This window comes from Lathamus discolor, chromosome 1, assembly GCF_037157495.1.
Source record: "Lathamus discolor isolate bLatDis1 chromosome 1, bLatDis1.hap1, whole genome shotgun sequence".
Classification (NCBI taxonomy): domain Eukaryota; kingdom Metazoa; phylum Chordata; class Aves; order Psittaciformes; family Psittacidae; genus Lathamus; species Lathamus discolor.
Window position 1 is genome coordinate 61,667,607 of NC_088884.1, and position 14,568 is coordinate 61,682,174.

The 14,568-nt window shown below is 41.6% G+C and overlaps 1 protein-coding gene across 3 annotated transcripts in view; it reads left to right on the forward strand.

Annotated features, from left to right (window-relative positions):
* ITPR2 (inositol 1,4,5-trisphosphate receptor type 2) overlaps positions 1 to 14,568 on the forward strand; it is a 261,899-nt gene that overhangs the window by 231,135 nt on the left and 16,196 nt on the right. For all 3 annotated transcript variants that reach the window (XM_065673846.1, XM_065673864.1, XM_065673855.1), the window contains 3 exons: positions 1,480 to 1,607; positions 3,384 to 3,549; positions 4,818 to 4,978. In XM_065673846.1, the coding sequence (XP_065529918.1) occupies positions 1,480 to 1,607; positions 3,384 to 3,549; positions 4,818 to 4,978 (455 nt within the window). The remainder of the gene's footprint in view (positions 1 to 1,479; positions 1,608 to 3,383; positions 3,550 to 4,817; positions 4,979 to 14,568) is intronic.

Genomic DNA, 14,568 nt, shown 5'->3' on the forward strand with positions numbered 1-14,568 from the left:
CAAAAGCAAAGGAGATTAGTTGGTATGACTAAGATCACCATTCTAGTAAAAAACTTCCAGATGTGACAGGGAAAAAAAGTTTTATTTTCAGTTATCCTTTCAGTTTCAATATTTAAGCTGCTATTTTTTAAATCTGGAGTTATTGGTGGTAGTAATGTCTGTAATGACCTTACAGTTGAGCAGGGAAGTTTATCCTGATGTCTGCTTCTGCTTTTCTTTTTGCTCAGAGTTCCTTAAATCAGGAGTTTTTTCTCACTTAGTTTGCTTGCGTAGCAAAAGCAGCAGTGGCAAAATCAGCAGATACCAGCTCTGTTCTGCAAATACCAGTTGTGAGGCATACACCACAATTTGGGAACCCATGTTTTAAATCCAAATTGCTTGTCTGTAATGTGAGTGCTTTCAGTCAATTCAATTTATCATAGTCTATCTAGTGCCCCAGATGTGGTGGTTTGGGGCTGTTAAATATGCTGTTTCAGTTCACTATCGCAGCAGGATGTTGTTATTTATTAAACTGGTTACAATAAGTGCATGAAGCAAACCAAGTGAGAATTGCTGCCTTCACTCGTAAGCAAATGTATCCCTAAAGAGAAGGGAAGGCAGGAAAAATGGCAATCACAGCCCTGACCCTTCAGTGCAAGCCAGCAGGACACAGGGAACAACTCAAGCAGGGCTCTTCAAAAGGAGGCTCTCAATGCAGCCGCAGCATGGGGGTGAGTGGTGGTGGGAGGAATTCTGGCCAAGGCAGACAAAGTTTCCCCGGGGACTGGTGTTCCAGCCCAGCTCCTCTGCACGTTCAAATATCTCCTGCACAATAGTACCCTCTGTGGCTCGGCCAAAACCACGCAACAGCTCTGCAGCAGAGATAAGAATAGAATCCAAGTTTTGAAGCTGAGGTCAGGGTGAGTCTTTCATTTAATATATATCAGACCTGTGCTTGGGCACGTGTGCTAGTGGAGAGACTATGGACAGATTTGCTTGTATAAAAGACAACCCCTCCTTAATGATTTGAAATGCTAACATGACTTGGCTTGTACATGAGTAGGTAGAGGAATGATTTCACAGGAAGACAATCCTTTTATAAATGTGCTTCTAATTCTGTGTTTATATTGCTTCTCCTCTGTGTCAGCTGCTCGCTTAGGAGGCCCACTGAAAAAGCAGTCACAGTAAAACCAGTTGGAGTACTTGCAAGGAAAAGGGGTGCTCCCATGAATAGAGATGGCAGCTCTGGGTCATTAACAGAGTTCCTGGAGAGAGAACTGCTTGGGATTTTCTCTCTCTCTCTTCAAGCTAAGTATGCCTCATGTGCCGAAGTATGTCACCAGCACTGCAAATGCAGGGTTGATCAGTGAAATTTTAGCTGAAGAATATGAAAGGCAGATGTGTATTGCAGTTGCTTTCTCTCATACAGAATTGTGGCTTTGTTTGATGAGTGATCGTTTGATGCTCTGTTTCCTAAAGCTGCTGCTCTCCTTTTTGCAGGTGAAGAGGAGGAGGATGGAATAGAAAGGACCTGCGATACCCTGCTCATGTGCATTGTGACTGTATTAAACCAAGGCCTGCGAAATGGTGGTGGTGTGGGAGACGTGCTCAGAAAGCCTTCCAAAGATGTAAGTGCTTTGGCTGAGTAAATGCATTACTCCCTGTTCATCTCATGAATGCCAAAGTCAATTTTTGGAAGTAATAGACAGTATTTGTATCTAGTCTGCTCTAATGTCACGCAGTTGATTTATCCATGTAATTTTTACATCCCAGATGGACTATTTCATGAGAAAAGCTAAGCTTGGTGTGAAGATGATACTTGAAGAAAGGAACTCTAGGTACTAGTTTACCCCTTCTGGAAAACTGGAGCATATTGTAACCTTCCAAGCATTGCTAAGAAGTGTTGCTAGATGGGATCACTTTTCTATTACACTAGGAATTATAAATGTAAACTTCTGAAAGTGATTGATTGATGAGTATATGTCAAGACTCTCTGCTGTAATATACAAGGTGTATTTTTAGCTGAAATGAAGCATGACATCTGTCTTGGAATAGGTCCTATTGTTTACTTACACTCAATTAGCATCAAAGTCAAAGCAGAATTTCATATATTATGGTATATGTCTTCTTCCAGAAATTTCCTCCAAAATTCAGTCATTCAAGGACTATTCTTAATATTTGGGTGGGTTTATGCATTTTTATTTAAGTTCTAAAAGAACATAATATATGAAGGCAATTGAGTGGCACTTTGCTTGGTAAGCCATACCATTACACAAGGGTTACATTCACAAGTAGGATCTCTTGCAGGAGTCCAGAGACAAATAACTTGGATCTGGATGGAAGAGCTCTTTGTGCTGGTAATAGGAACCTAGGCCCTATCTTATATACATAGTCCATCCCCATGAAGTCTGTAAACACTTACAGACTTTGAAAATTACTCTTGCCTCTTAGCAGTTACTTAATGCGAACTACATTAAAGCCCTTCACAAAGGGAAGCACTATTATCCCAATGAATGTGTGGGAAACTGACAAAATCGGTGACTGCCAAGTCAGTGTTAGGGTGAAGAAAAAGGCTTCGGTTTTATGTTCCTCCTCCTTACACTGACTGTCCCCTCCTGTTTGCCACATAACACCTTTGCTGTTTTCAGAGGTGTCAATGGGAGTCCAGTCCAGCCTTTGCAAGATGGAAAGTAGCTATGATGTGAAAACAAGAGTGTGATCAGATGAGGAATATAAGCACTTCATGAGTGCGCACATGCACACGCGTATGTTTGTATACATGTGCATCTTGTGTTCCCAAGAGAAACTTGCTATGCGTGCCCACTCTGAGACAGCTTACAGCCATGTGACTGTGTTAGCACAGTGCCAAAACCATTTACATGCACTGCTTGGGCACATAGTAGCCTGGCCTTGGCATTACAAAAGCATGCTCCCCTGGCTTCCAGTTTTTTGGTGTAAAAGCTTGGCATTGGACTGGAGTATTCCACAAAGACCTTCCATAAGCATCTCCCTGTATGCCACAAGGCAGTATTAAGAACAACTATGATTGCTCTCAGTCAGTACTACAAACTGCATATCCCTGTTTCTGTACTGGCGAGGTAATTATCTTCAGTCAAGCACTACACTAATGCATCTATGCTGCATCTGATACAAAAGCTAGTCTTTTCTTTATGCTGTGTGAAACATAATGGACAAGAGGAGTCTCACTGCTATAAGAGCACATGAAACCAAATCTTCTTTACCTAACCACATAGGTAGTCCCTCTCCATTTCTGTGAGTAAGGATAGGAGAATTTGGCATATGGAAAAAAAGATGCGTAGCTTTGCATAAGCTAACGTGAAAATATTGAATATTTTAAAGGTGTGCTATTTTTATATCTTATTGCAACTTTATTATTGTTTCAGGAGCCCTTGTTTGCTGCACGAGTTGTTTATGATCTTCTGTTTTACTTCATCGTCATAATTATTGTTCTAAACCTAATCTTTGGAGTCATTATTGATACATTTGCTGATCTCAGGAGTGAAAAGCAGAAAAAGGAGGAAATACTAAAGACAACCTGTTTCATCTGTGGTAGGTGTTACTCAGCTATTGAGACATTTGATGGGGAAAGGAGTGAAATGAGCTATTCCTCAATAAATAAAGTGTGGACCAAAGGGGTCCATCTCGTATAAGGGAAGTGTAAAAATGTCAGTTTGGTTCCAGATTTCTTCCCTCTCAGTAAGGAAAAGATTAGGTTTATGAGTCAAAAGCTAGCTTTGCTAAGAGGTGGCTTTGCAGTCTCCACCCAGGATCTGAGGGAGGAGAGCTATGTCTCACACTCGCATCATCACTACTAATGGAGATGGTGCAGCTGCTGACTTTATTTCACAGAGTGTGATGCAGATGAAAGTACAGCTTGCTATTTCACAGCACAGTGCATTCCAGAAGGGTAACAACAGCAAAATTTGCTTGTTTCAGAAGGTGATATGAAACAGGAATAAAAGAATTAAATGAAAAGCATCCACACAAAGGCCGTGAATAAACCGCTCTTACTTTGAGGTGCACTTGCAAAGGGGCAGACCTTCACTCCCCCAGGGAACTTCAGAAATACCTTCTTTTTTGCAGACTGGGTGTTGTTTCCATTCTTGTACTTGCAGGGATGAATGTCGTGCAGAGCACACCAGCTTTAGTGTCTGTGGAAGGCTCCACAAGAGATCCAGGGAGGAAAGCTGTAACACAAAGGCAAAACATTTATGAACCCTGTTCTTCCTCACTGTGGTATCCTTCTTCAGAGATTTGACCCATTACAGGAAAAATGTAAAAATTTCTTATGACTACAGCTCTGTAAAGATTGTGTGACTACAGAGCTGCAGAGATTCACACTCCCTGCTAGGTTTAAGCACACAAACAATCCCACCGCAGCTTAAGTGGGACTATTCATGTGCCTGATGCTAAATGTGTACATAAATCTTTGCAAGATGAGGACATAGATTGCACACTGTGTGCTTACCAGTATAGATTTAGAAAGAAGCGGAGCCAACACTTGTAAAGCACTTTATAGCCCTCAGCATAGAAGGCACTGTAAAGCTGTAACATATTTATTATATTGTTATTGTTATTAAGAGGAAATATCACAAAAGAGAATAAATGCTGCGCTGAAAGAATCCTGTCAGGAATGCCTTCTGGCCTGGTATTTCTTGCTTGACAGTTACTGTATGTGGTTACAGCTTTTAAATTAAGATCTTTCAAATTTACGATCCTTTAAATTAAGTTAGGTTCCTTTCTCTAATGTATTTAAAAGATTTGCATATTTTACATTGAAGTTTATTTTTCTGCTTTATGTCCATGTCTTTTTGCAGGACTGGAGAGAGACAAATTCGATAACAAGACTGTTTCATTTGAGGAGCATATAAAGTCAGAACACAACATGTGGCATTATTTGTACTTTATAGTTCTTGTCAAAGTTAAAGATCCAACTGAATACACTGGGCCGGAGAGCTACGTGGCACAAATGATTGTGGTAAGTCAATTTGGGTACATGCTTTATGAAATGGAGAGATGCTCCTTGCAGCTAGAGCAGAGAATATCTTTCTTTTTCCCTTTCTCTGAACAATAGGAGGCATTGATCTGTATTTTTAAAGATATTTTCATGTGTCTTAGTCTGCAACAAAGCACAGTCTTAAACATTATAAAAAAGATGAAGGCACAGGCCATAGTCTCCAGCTTGGTATTTGTGCTCTCATGCTCTGTGGTTTCTGCTGCCTCATTAGCCAAACCAGGGGCAGAAGAGCATGCATCATAACATCTGCTGCTGCTCTGGCTTTGTCCGGTATCTCTGGGCTGTTGTCCAGAAAAATAACATCTCCTGCTGAACAGTGAAACACAGGGTCAGTGTTGAGGGTTAGTGCTTTTCTCCTATGACTGCTCTGAACAAGCTATTGAAAAGACCAAGAAGAGCTGCTGCAGGGATTTGAAGAGCTACAGAAACTGGCTTGTGAAGCAGTGAGGGTATGACTTGGATTCAGAGAGAGAAATTTGATGACACTGGGGCAGAGAGACGTTCAATTACATTTCATTTCCAGCCTGCTACTGAAGAGGATTCGTTCTGGTGGGAGGGATTCATTATCTAGGCTGACTGGCTTGGGGCTACGTTTCTGAGGAATCCTTCCTACCTGCTGGTATATTCTAGTGCAGCATTTTCTTCCCATGGACTTCCTGGCAGCTACTGCATGGCTCAGAGCCTGTGCCAGGGTCTGTGGTTGCAGAGCTGGCTTATGTCTGAATCCCAGAGGCGGGTGTAACCAATGCACATCAGACTTTGCTGTTTATGCATTTCTGGAGCCACATTGCTATTGAGAGTATCTGCTCAGTTGTCCGTCATCAGCCCTTTGATTATACATGCCAACTAACTTCACTAGTGAGATGCTGGGTGCCCTTTTAGTCCTCAGTTTAGCCAAGGGGAAGATTCTTCTCCTCTAACTTCAGCTGTCTCCAAGTCGGGCCCCTAGTTTAAATTGATCCCAGCTCTCTGCCTTGTCTGTGCAGAAAGCTGGGTTATTTATCCTGCCCTAGACAAGGTTTCTAGGATAGCTGGGGTGGCTCACCTTAGCATTGCCATTCTTACTCCATGGAGAGCCTAAGTGATTAGTTTAGACAAGATGCCTAATTAGGAGCTGGCCAAACTTAGAGGAGATGACTCCCAGCCACTCTGCAGGCTTATGTAGGGCTTACCTTGAAGAACTCACATTAGTGGAATGGCTCATGTTTGGACAGGAGTGCGTGCTTGAATGCTGCAATGAAATGGAGCTTTGGTAAGTCCTGTTACCACTACATGGGAAGGTGGTGTGTCAGGTGGTGGGAATTCAGTGCTCAGGTACAAAGGAACAGCCTATGTCCATGGAAATTTTGAACCATCAATCTCATTACCCAGCTCAGGGCATTTATGCTATTAGGCAGTAATGGATCTACACTTCTGCAGTATGATAGGAGAGATGGAAAAACTAAAACAAATGCTTGTATCCTCTATTCCATTACAAGAAATTATTCATAGTGGCAAGTTGTCCTCTTACACATGAAAATATTTTAGTTTATCTGAGAAATTCACTTTAATTTGTGGACTCCAGGGCTTGTCTCATTTGCCTATTTTTTCTCTGCTCCTCTTCCTCTACCTCCAGTGTGTGTATGATGATAAACTTCGCAAGTATGTTAAGTATTAATGTTTAATTCCAAGGGATGCAGTAATATTCATAGGAAGTGTATTCATCCTGTGTCAGCACTGGTTTGACTTTCCTGATGTAATTCACCAATGTATTTTATGTTTGAATTAATGTTGGGAACTCCTGCTTGAATATCTAAAATATTAATGCAAAAGAACCACAACACATGTGACCTCAAGCTTTGAACTGATTTCTCAAAGCCCCTGTTCCTCTGTGGCAGAATGCTGATAGTTTAAGTGGTTAATGATAATCCAGATTTTGGGATTGTTAAACCCTCTGAAGGAAAGATTTTTTTTTTCCATGGGTATATATAAAGTTAATGGTTGTTCTGGATGATGGGAGTGGTATATATGGACCTAGAAGTGTAAAGTTTACATGGCATGGAAGAGAGAGCAAGGGAGTGGGGACAAAAGGCGAAACAAATGTTTGAACAAACTACAAGTGGTTGATGTGGGATTGGTGACTGTATCTTTGTGTAGTTTAAATTCCCCAGTACAAAATCTAGGGAGGGTATGCTGCAGAAATACTGGTGCTGCATAGCAGAAGCAGTTGGGACTGCCTGAGTGAACTGAAAAGGACTGTCTCACTTGGAGCCAGAGATTACTGTATACCATGGGGTACGAGGAATACTAAGAAAGAAAATACGCTGAAAGAGCGGAGTATTCTGGAAGTATGATATTCAACTGGAAGAAGAAATTTAAAGATACAGCTTTTCCTAGGAGCAAAGGAAATCAAAAGGAAAACACTGGGAGGTAGTTTTGCAGCTGTCAGCTGATGTAACGTGGGTGTTTGGTGTGTTTCAAACACAGCATGATAGTAGTGAAATTACATGACGAGCCTGTGAGATGTACTACCTCCCATGCAGAAATTAAGCCTGAGGTACAGGTTTTGTCCTGAAGACAGAGATAACCTGATTCAGACTTTGGGACAGCCTGAACGCTGAGTGACCGTTTTTGTGATGCTGGGAGAGGTGACCAAGCTCCTGGTAAGAGATCAAGTCCCATTTAGTAGCTGGCACAAGAGGGGCAGACTTCAAAGGAACCTTTCACAAGGGAGCTGGGGCTCGCCAGTCGAACTGAGTTGTTGCTGAATGAAGCTCACTAGGGGTTGTATGGGAATGTGACAAATATTTATCAAAATAGGGTGTTTGGAAGAGCAGGGCAGTCTCAGGACCTCTTTGAAGAGGACAAGTTGGAATGACATTTTATATTTCTGGTGATACAGAATATGGCTGCAAAACCTCTATGAATCATACTCATGGAAAAGCTCTCTTAACTCTACTAGTTTTTATTGTGACTAGGTATGCCTTTTATGGCTGCTTTTGTAGCATTAATGGATCAAACCCAAATTCTGTATTTTCACAGCCGGATTACTTAGAGAGAATTTCTAATCAAATCCAATCTTCAGGGTTCAGATCCATCCTTAAATGCATGTAGGTCAAAGCTTTGGAGTATGCTGCAGTAACTTCTTTAATAGAAAGTAGAGTTTAGTGCCAAATATCATCCTCACTACTCCTACAACTGTAGTTGGGAACCAGTTATTATTTGTACTTGTCTACTACTGTCTTGAAAAGTACTACAAAAAGTAACAGCAGAATAAGTATCATGATTAAGTATCAGGGAAAGCATCTACTGTTTCTGGTAGTCTCTTTTCTCCATTGCCCAGACCCATCAGGACCCAAAAATATGACTATCTCTATTATGAATCTCAGTCTTTTCTATGTCATTGCTCTAGCAAACAGTGAAGCTGCTGTTTTGAAGGCTTGCTGGTAGGAGAACTGGAAAAAAACAGGAATACTATGGTTTTCTTACTTTGGAATATCATTTGAAAGGCTGGGTGCCAAAAGGGATGGAAATTATTTATGCATCTAATTGCACTTTTCCCAGTTCAGGAAGGGGAAAGAAACTTGTAGGTGATGTTGTACACCCCCGTCACTCAAAGCCAGTATTTTTGCAGGTTTACGTGTTTACTTGTATCGCTGTTCCAGGGGTGGCTTGTTTCAAGGCACTCCCATTATCTTCCGTGTCTCTGGCCTCAAAAGACCTTGGAGCAGAGGACTTCTTTTGCTTTCTTCTTCTGGACTGTGGACATCAGCACTCCAAACTCCTAATGTTCCCTGTGATTTTGATTTTCCCAGCAGCTTTGTATTTGCTTCATTGCTCAGCGTACTGCTCTGAGCAGTGACAGAAGTAATCAGTAGTTACACAGCTTTCATAAAGCAAGGTATTATTTTTTCTTTTCCTTTTTAGAAAAAAGGCATCAAGTATATAAAATGCATTGTATAACGACACACAGTTTATTCACCTCTAGCTTTTCAGACAGTTACTTTATGGAGACGTTGGTGGGAATAAAGCACTTCAGATCTTCCAGTGATGCCCATTCTTCTTGCACACTATCTCATATCAGTTATCATGTGAAATATTAATGAATATTAAATCAGGGCAGTAGGTTTTATTATTTGTTTGTTATCCAGTCTTCTTTTATGAAGTCGGATAGGTATTATACAATACCTGAAAAGACAGAAACTTTGAAAAGCTGGCTACATGCCTTGCATTTGCACTGAGAACCTGCATGAATGATTCCCCTATTGAATTTTCATGCCTGCAGAAAAGAACTTATCTGACCCATTTGACCAGACATACCATCCTTAGCAAACCTAGAGAGATTCACCTAACCTGTATTACATCAATACAGCAATCTTTGAATGTTCCTTGTGTCCATTTGTCAGAGGAGACAGTTTAATGCGATAACTGGAACAATGAAGGTTACCATCCATATTTTTAGACTTCTCTTTTCAGAGGTGCAATTTGTACATGCAGGTTTCACCTAAGCTATGGTAGCTGTAAATAGATAAATGGAGGCAAAAAATGTAGATGATTAGTTACTGATTTTTTTTCCACAAAACAGAGATATGAATTAGCCTCCATTGATATGATTGATATAATTTGTGCCTCCATTCATTTGCAGAAATAAAAGGCTGTTGGCATAGTAATTAAATTAATAATTCTGCCTATTAGAAGAATGACAGACTTTAGCAAATGAAGCCCTAAAAGTTTTGTTCTCAGGTGCCCTGTCCATAGTTCTTAGCAAGTTTCATAATGGATTTTATCAGCATTAGTGCTACCTGTCATAACTACAGAATTACAGACGTAATTATATTATTACTTATTTACTTTAATTATGTAATTGGATGTAATTGGTGCAATTACACAACTCCTCAATCAGCTGAAAACTGCTCTAAAACTCTCTGTTCATGAGAGTAAAGGATACTGCCATGCATTAGACCATCTCCCTAAAGCAAGGCAAGGAAAATTTAAGGTTCTGTTCTCCTGACGTTGCGGCCATTGGGACCATAAGCCTTTTATACTATAATAGTATCTTAAAAGTGCTCCTTTACGTCTTGTTTTCTCTGTAAATGTGTCCCTCCTGAAGAGAAATTCCTGGTCTTAAATCTCTCTTCAGGCTACTCAGGATCCCAACACCTCCACTGAAATCAAAAGCAAAACTCCCATCAACATCATAAGGACAAAGCAGAAGAGACAGGTTGAGCAACAGCATCCTGAAATTCTAAACGGTGATGATTTTATTCAGTCCTTTTAAAAGCATTTTTGTGTCACAGCAATGACCTGTCATTGGTAATGTGACAAAATACTGTAACTACTTCATTTTAAATATTTTGTAGGTGTCAGCCTTTTTTTAAACTTTGTTACTGTTGTTTTAAATGAGAGAAGTATTTACCAAATATTAGGGCCATTTCCGTGTCATGAGGAAAAATACTTTCTCCATTTTTAAAAACTCCAGTTCTTTTTTAAATACTGAAGTTTGAAAATGGAACTGAATTTAGTGCTCCCTTGAGCTGGTGCTGTTGTCTCTCTTCTTCCTACCTCCAGCCTCATGTTTTTGCCTCTTTTTTTATTAGATACCCAGAAGTGGGTATTAAATTCAAAAGCAGCACTGGGAAGAATGCCAAACGAGCCATTGAGAAGTCTCACAATAGTTGTCATTCTGTCCATGCTGTGTGCTGGGCAGCGCAAACCCTTTTCCCTTGGCATCCTTCTCTCTCCTGCCTCACCGCTCTGCGTTTTGCCGTGCTCCCACCTCAGGAGTGGAGGTGTGATGTGAGGTGTGACAGCACATAACTGCTCCCCAGCTTCAGGTCTCAGCAGTATTGCTGCAAGGTCCTGGCCAGAGTCGCTCCATGAGGCTGTGACTCCCCCGCCCCCAGCATATCCACTGGGACGGGGACAAGCTCCCTCCCGGAGGCAGAGTTGTTCATGTATTGTCCCTGGCACACCCGTGTGTGGCCTGCAAAAGGGTTTTTCTCGTTTTAGCCAACCTCAGCAGAATTTGCTGACTGTCAAAACATCCAAAGTGTGAGACAAGTGGAGCCTGCAGAGCCCAGCAGCTGTGGGTCGAGAGCCTGTCTGCCCGGCCTTTCACACGCTGGGGCAGTGAGAGGTTGTCCCAGGGTTAGCGAATGTAAAGTCATTTCACTGATGCCAAATCCTGGTGCGCACCCCCAGCCCGATGTCCAGCGTGTTTAGTGGCAGTCCCCAGTAGGACCTGCCTCTCCTTAGGGCCACATGGAGGTTCTAGGGAGGCAGGTCTCAAGGAAATACAAACAGGCAAGGTGAAGGCAGTAAAAAAAGTGCCATACAGAAAGGGGAAGTGCATGCTGACAGCAGCCGGGCAAGGAGGAGCAGGGTTTGTGGAACAAGCTGTTCCTTACTGCTGTCGATTTTTGTCAAAGAATGTAGTAAAATAGTATGTACTAAGAGGGCTGTTGACCTCAGCTCTTAAAATATAACTTCTTTGGAGAAGAAAAAAAGTTCTGACATCCAGGATTTTTCTCTTCTGTTATCTATAGTATTTTTGAATTTTGGAGGCAAAAGTTTTCCTTACTAATTTTTATCTCTAGTCTATGCATATTCTTACTACATTAGAGGATTGCTAAACACTGTACGGGTAGAGAGAATGACCTAAACCAGAGAAATGTTAATCCAAGGTAACATGAATGCTGCAGAAGGGACACTTAGGTTGTCAGGAAGACACTCTGTGTGTTTTTTGCATGCACTCTGGTGATTCATCCTAGACAATTTAAGGAGTTTCCTCCCCAAGATGTCCACCATACCCTTCTGTTGAAATTAACCACAATAGCAGAGGGGGAAGAACAAGAACAAGCAATGTGTTTGTTCCCCCCTGAGGCTCTGCAGTTCATAGCCCAGAGTACTAATGTGAAAACTGATGGCCTTTGAAGTCACACCGCTCTGAACCGGACTGGTTGAGGAGAGGGCACGGTACCAATTCTGCTGTCTCTTTGTAGGTAGGATAATATCAGCAGGGAGAAAAGGCACACAGCTGATAGGGGTGACCCCTTCAGCTAAATCTGCTAGGGACAGTGAGCTGCATTCTTAGCTGGCTCACTATAAATAAACTGTATTTTTAAGGCTTCATTATCATATGTATTCTAGTTCAACATGGAGTGTCTGATCTGGCAACTGACGGACTTGAAAATGCTTACAGGACTTGTGCACACAAATGCACTGCTGGAGTAGGGCATGGAGTTTATAACTTTTGGGAAGCTAATAATGCTCCCATTGTTAAGACTGATTTACTTTACTTTATAAAACTGGCCTTCCTCCAAAAACTAGCAGATGTAATCAAAGCAAAACTTGCAAGGATAAGATGTATGTACATATCATCACGCTATGTAACTTTTTCTTAATTACTTTCAATAGACTGATATGATGCATGTCACATTGTGAGTAATTACTTATCATGGCAGTAATACCAAGAGCACGAAAGGGGGCTGCTAAATAAGATCTGAAGTCTTTCTGACAGGCTAATTTCCTAGGAAATACTTCGTCAATTTTGTCTGCAGTTGGGTTTTCCTAAAATAAGCAATTAAAGAAATAGGCCTAAATAGATGATTTACTGCTGCTATTTTTTGTTGTGCTCAAAATAGAAAAGCAAGTAGGAATGCAGTGCTCTGCATCCTTCCACATGGACGCAGGCCCTGTAGGGAGTTCAGGGCTTCGGTTTAGGTGCACTGCATCCCAGAGAAAGTCCTGCCTCAAGGCCTGCCTTAAATTCACAGAGTGAGAGCTATTGAGTGCTGATACTGAGTCAAACAATAGAACTGGAACTGTGCTTTGCATAGGTTCAACCGCTGCTTGGATATATGAGGGGAGGTCCCTTTCCCCTTATATACTAAAGTGTTATCTAATTTTACATTGACACAGTAAATTGAAGCGTTGTTTTTTTTCCTGCTGTTAGGTACTGAATGATTTTTCTGTTGTTGCTTTTCCTGATGATCAAAAAAATGTTCATTTCTGTAGGTAGTCCAATGCTATTTCTGCTTCTCGGTACAATTTTGCCTTTGCATTGTTATCTTATGGAAGTGCTGAACACCTCCCTCTCCACTTCATAAAATAAGCAATTACAGTAATGTGCCTAATTAGCTGATTTCCTGCTCATTTGTGTGTTGCTCAAAGCATGAAAAGTTAGCACCACTTGAGGACTTTGCATCTCTGCACAGAGCTCCTATTCTACAAGAAAGCTGAGCATCTTTTTTCTCCTTCAAGGGCTCTGTGTTTTCCAGAAAATGGGCTCTTTGCTCTGCCATAAATAATTTAGTTGGCCTGCTTGGCTACGTGATGTGTGATGTATGGGTAAATAAAGGGAAAGGTGAGTTTCATTTGGTACCTCGTTGTAAAAGCTTGAGGTTTTAGTGCTTTTAAGTTTATATACATTCTTTCCAGACAGGCAAAATTAATTATCCTGTTGCTTGAATGGGAAACCACGGTTCTGATCCTGCCTCCTTAGGAATCATGACATTTGCTGCAGCGGGAGAAAGACCAATATCAGCAGCAGGTGCTGCAGCACAAGCAGATTAACTGTGTGCAACTGGTGACTACCTTTATCTTCCTAGCCTGCTCGGTGAGGGAATGGCCATGGCAATGTGCCCTGCCCTTGTTGTCCCTGCTGCCTCCATGCTCAGCCTCTCGTGCTCTTGTTAACTCCTAAAGGGACAGGTCCCAGCACCAATGCAACCCTGCCTTTTTATTTCTTTCCTTTAAATCACTTCTGAATACAAAGCTGTCATGTAATTGCAAGTTACAGAGTGGAGCCTAAAACTCCTCCAAAGTATATTCATTAAGATTCAGGGTTTTTCTCCCCGAGGTCTGGAATGAGTCTTTTGATACTACCTGGCACTAGGTTTTTTTGGACCTGTGGTATTGTGGCTCAGTTGTAAGCTTAGCTTGATTTCCTTTGTGATTGAAAGATTTGGCCAACTGTCTGTTGAACAATATTAGTGTTTGAAGACTGATTTTGTTATAAAAATGGGTTCTGCCTTGCTAGTACAGTGTAGTCACAAGCTCCTTGTCCTCCTTCCAACTTCATTCAATTTGCAAATTAAAATAAATTAGACAAGTTGGGTTCCTGTTTGTTTGTTTGCTGCTGGCCTTCGAAACTCGAGGAGGGGTCTGGACATGAGGCTGTGTTCCTTGAAACTTGCACATCCCCACGAACATGGAGTGGAAGTGTTCCAGCTGGAGCGCCCTCAAGCTAAGCAGTGCTGCTGGCAGGACACGGGCTGCGGTTCCCTGCTGGAATCCATTCCTGTCTTGACCTGCCAGAGACTAGAGCTGTTAACTTTCCAGGCAGCTTGCAAAAGCCATCTTTTATCCCTTTGTTAAAGAAGCATGTGGCCTGAGACGGATCTGTGTGTGGGCAGACCTTTATTCCGTAATTTCAAGTGATAGAAAGGCCAAGGCACTGGATAGGCACCTACTGTTGTGCTTAAAATCCTGGCAGTAGCAGAGCCTCTGTTGTCCTGGGACTGGCTGAGTATGGGTTTGCCTAATGAAAGCTGGACCTTTACTGGGGTCAC